The 4,022-nt window shown below is 57.9% G+C and overlaps 1 protein-coding gene across 1 annotated transcript; it reads right to left on the bottom strand.

The window, feature by feature from the left end:
* Positions 1-248: 248 nt before the first annotated feature.
* Positions 249-3,723, bottom strand: LOC111734543 (ellis-van Creveld syndrome protein-like; the record flags this gene model as incomplete). Its single annotated transcript, XM_023526647.1, has 3 exons — positions 3,591-3,723; positions 1,675-1,907; positions 249-333 (listed from the first exon to the last, which is right to left on the bottom strand). Coding segments are annotated over exons 1-3 (429 nt in total), but the record flags the coding sequence as incomplete, so codon positions are not given.
* Positions 3,724-4,022: the final 299 nt, after the last annotated feature.

The raw sequence follows: 4,022 nt of genomic DNA, 5'->3' as shown, positions 1-4,022 counted from the left end.
CCCTCCCTCTCCCCCCTCCCTCCTCTCTCTCGGCTTCTCTCTGGGTGAAGTGAAGCCGGTGCCCATCGGCAGGCGCAAACTGCTTTTCCACTTCGCGGTCAGTTGTCCGAGGTCGCTCTCCCTTCCTGTTATGGCAGCTCCACGTCACCCACAGTGACTTCTCGGGGGTCTCCAGGGCTCAGCGCACCGAGATTCTTGCGTCTCAGTTCCTGAGCCATGGAAGGGGGACGAGCCCCTCTCCCACCTACCAGCTGCTTCTCCTGCCTCAGCGCCGTGTCCAGACGTAGCAGGTCTTTCAAGTGAAGGTTATAGATACACAAGTCCAGGTCCACACTGCAAGGTCACACGAGAAGCAGAACAGACATTTAGAGCCCTGGAGAGGAGAGACGGCTTACAGAGCATCAGCACAGCCCGGCTCGGCACAAGCCATGGGGCGTCCTGGCTCCGGCTTTTAAATCCTGCAGTGTGTGCAGGTTCCCGAGAGTAACCCCCAAAGTTCACAAGAAAGACTCAAAGGGGCGATCTGAAACCCACTTGTGACCAGAAGGGACCAGCTGCCTGGACATCAAGGACAAACCAGGAAGAGACAGAAGTCGAGAGAAAGGAAACTAACATTTCCCGCCGGGGGCTCTCGCGTCTGGCATCACACGTCACCGTTCTCAGTGCCGTCACGTGGACATTCTTATGCCCGCTTTACAGATGAGGAGGGAACTGACTCAGGAAGTCGAGGGTCGGAGAAGACAACTAGTGGTCACAGCGTCACAGGGCAGATAAGAGGCAGGGTGTAAACAAAGGTCTTTGACCTTTCTTTCCCACACAGGCAACTGCGTTTTAAATGACCGCATGACCACATGAACTGTTTTTAGTCCAAACGCTCAGAAACGGCCCTTCCCGGCAAGGCAGGCGGAGCCCATAGGCTCCTCTTCAGTGATGTCCTCCTGACCTTCAGGGTCAACACCACAGCCCTGAGCTGGGCCGTGTCCTGCCTGGTTCGTCCCATCCAGGGTCCCTTGGACTCACAGAACGTCAGAGTATAGAGAGGCTCGAGGACAGACCCGCAGACCTGCCGGACTGAGCTTCTCCAGGGCTGGCCACGTGCGGAGCCCTGCTCCGGGCTGGGCACGTTGGCGACTTAGAGTGTGGGCTCTGGAGATGAGGTGGTGGTCTCAGAGCTGGCTCCATCCCCATCCACTGTGTGACCCTGGGCAAGTCACTCGGCTTCTCTGTGTCTCCCTCTATTCCTCATAAAATGGGGATGACGACAGCGCCTACCTCATCGGGTCATTAATTCATTGACTGATTGATATTTATTCATCAGCGAACCTGTCCCAGGCTCCCCCTGGGCAAGAGGGACACAGCAGTGAGCAAGACACACCCGGTCTTTGAGCTCACGCACCCAGCAACCCCTGCGGAGGGCTTGGCACTCTGCCCAGCACACGTGAGGCACTTAATCAGTGCTGGCTGCTGCTACGCAATGCACAGGACACATTGGCAATTAAAGGAGGTCCCCGACTCCATAACCTCTGTGCCGGCCAATACCACGTGGCAAGTGACAGAGGGTACGGGGTCCAGCTCTGACCCTGGGTGGCCGTGTGTTGCTGTCGGGCCTCGGTTTCCCCCTCCAACAGCGACACGGCTCCCTGGGCTGCACCCCCCACCCTGCCCCCTCCTCACCTCTCACAGGTCAGTGTCTCAGGGAAGCTGTTCAGCCGGCGGAAGGTGCGGCTGAGGAACCTATCGGCGCTGGTGGCCGAGTGGATGCTGGACGAGGAGCTGCGGTCGTCCTTCTCGGCCTGGCTCAGACTCCCCAGGCTGCTGGAAGGGGAGGCCTCCACCGGCTGGTTGGGCAGGACAGCCTGCTTTAAATTCTCGTGCAGGGATGGGTTGGAGGAGCCGTCGGCCAGGGGCTGGGCAGAGGGAGAGAAAGCAGACTCTTAGTCCACATGACCCTCCGCGAGTCCGTTCCAGTACCCTCTGTCCCCCGATGGCCCCCTGCACACGGCTGCGCCCCAAACCCGCTGCGGCCGCCTCAGATTCTCAGCCCTGCTCTGCGCACTAACCTGCTGGCCACCTCGCTGTTCCCCACCCACGCCGATGTGGGTGTCACCTCCTGCCGCCCCCCCCAGGCCTTCCAGGTGGCTCCCACTGCCCTCGGATCAGCTCAAAGCTCCTCATCAAGGAAACGAAGTCCCCGCCATGACTACAGGAGGTCACCCAGCACGGCCAGAGCAGCGGACTCCGCCCCCCTTCCTGAGACACCCCACTGCTCTGCTGGGCTTCACTCCTGCAGACAGACAGACAGACGCCCAGGCCCAGCCCGCACCAGCTTCGACGGGCTCCTGGTCACATCTGTCTTGCCTGTCACCACACACTGCACTGCAATCTCCACGCAGACTGCGGGGGGGGGGGGGGGGGGGCGGAGGAGGGAGGGTCCTGACCACCGTACTCCCCAGTGCCCACCCGGGAGTGGGTGCCGACGGTGAGTAAACGCCCCAGGTCTGGGAGTTCGGCCCTCGCCCACCACCGGGCATCTAAGGAGAGGAAGTGAGCGGTTCCTGGCGTGAGTTCCAAGAAGGAGGTCCAGGAACGACCACCGCTGTGCTCACCACAAGGGTTCCGCAGAAAACCTAATTTGGGAAAGTCTGTGTTAAACAAGGGGGATCATTTCTTCGGGGCAGGAAATCTCAGAGCCTTCGATGTGCTCTGGCTGCCTTCAAAAGCAAGGAAGAATTTAAAACACCAAACGTGTACTGAATGCTTACCCGTCACACGCTGTTCTAAACCCTGATGTCTACTGCCCCGTGTGACCCTCAAAACAACTGGGCGAGGCGGAGGGACCATCACCCCCATTTCGGACATGACGGAACGGAGGCCCCGAGAAGTCAAGAAAGAGGCAGGACTTAGGACCGGTTGGCGTGACCACAGAGCCTGACCTTTTCCGCCAGGAGAGGGAGGCAGCATCGTCCTCAACCTACTTGACCAGGAAAGTCTTATTTTTCACGGAGCATCTCACAGGCCGAGGGCTCCTGGAGGCACCACAAAACACACAGCTCTCAGCAAACCTCTGGGCCACAGGCGTGACCTCCTTCCTGGCTCCCGGTGTAAGACCTCGAGCCAGGTGGGGGCGGGGGGTTGACTCTGGCCCCGCCCCTTCCTGCAGTGTGGCCTCGGGCAGGTCATTAGCCTCTCTGGGCCTCCTTTCCTCATGTGTAGACGGGAGATAACAATGTACTGTAACTTAGGGGACTATTCCGAGGTTGAAATGCCGACTGCGTGACAAATGCTTAGCGCGAGGCCAGCCTCACAGTGTGTGTTTGGTAAGTGGCATGGGGTCTGTGAACGAGGATTAACGCTATTAACTGTCATTATCAGCATCTGCACTAGTGTTAAAAGGGCAGGATGGATGCTGTCCTACTGTGTGTCACCTTGATATACAATGGGCATACCTTGATCCTGATAACGCTGCCATCAAATGGATTAACCCTGAAGTTGTGGACCCAGAATTGTTCATTTAATCCCCCTACTCCGACCCCAACCTCCCGTACGTTACTGAATAACTGCGTTTCTGAGATGGCGCCCAGGACTCTCACCCGGAACTTCTGGTTGATGGGATAGACGACTCTCGCCTTCAGCGCGAATGCTGTGATATTGCTGTTCAAAGACGGCTCATGTTCCTGGGGAGGAGAGAGGACAGGCGGCATGAGGGCTTTCCGTCAAATGAAGGAGAAACCAAGGGTTTCCAAAATGCCACGTCCCGTTGTACCGTGGCCACAGGCAGGACCAAATAGGCACATATAAATCCAAGTAAGATGGGTGAATGGATGAGTGGGTGGGTGGACAGATAGGTGGATACATGGATGGATGATGGATGGGTGGATGGTGGATGGATGATGGATGGATGACGGATAAATGGTGGATGGATGGTGGATGATGGATGAATGGATGGGTGATGGATGGGTGGATGGTGGATGGTGGGTGGATGGATGGATGGATGGATGGGTGATGGATGGATGGGTTGATGG

The sequence above is a fragment of the Pteropus vampyrus genome, unplaced genomic scaffold, assembly GCF_000151845.1.
Source record: "Pteropus vampyrus isolate Shadow unplaced genomic scaffold, Pvam_2.0 Scaffold1748, whole genome shotgun sequence".
NCBI lineage: Eukaryota > Metazoa > Chordata > Mammalia > Chiroptera > Pteropodidae > Pteropus > Pteropus vampyrus.
Note: the sequence above shows the minus strand (reverse complement) of the source record. Positions and strands in the feature narration are given on the sequence as shown.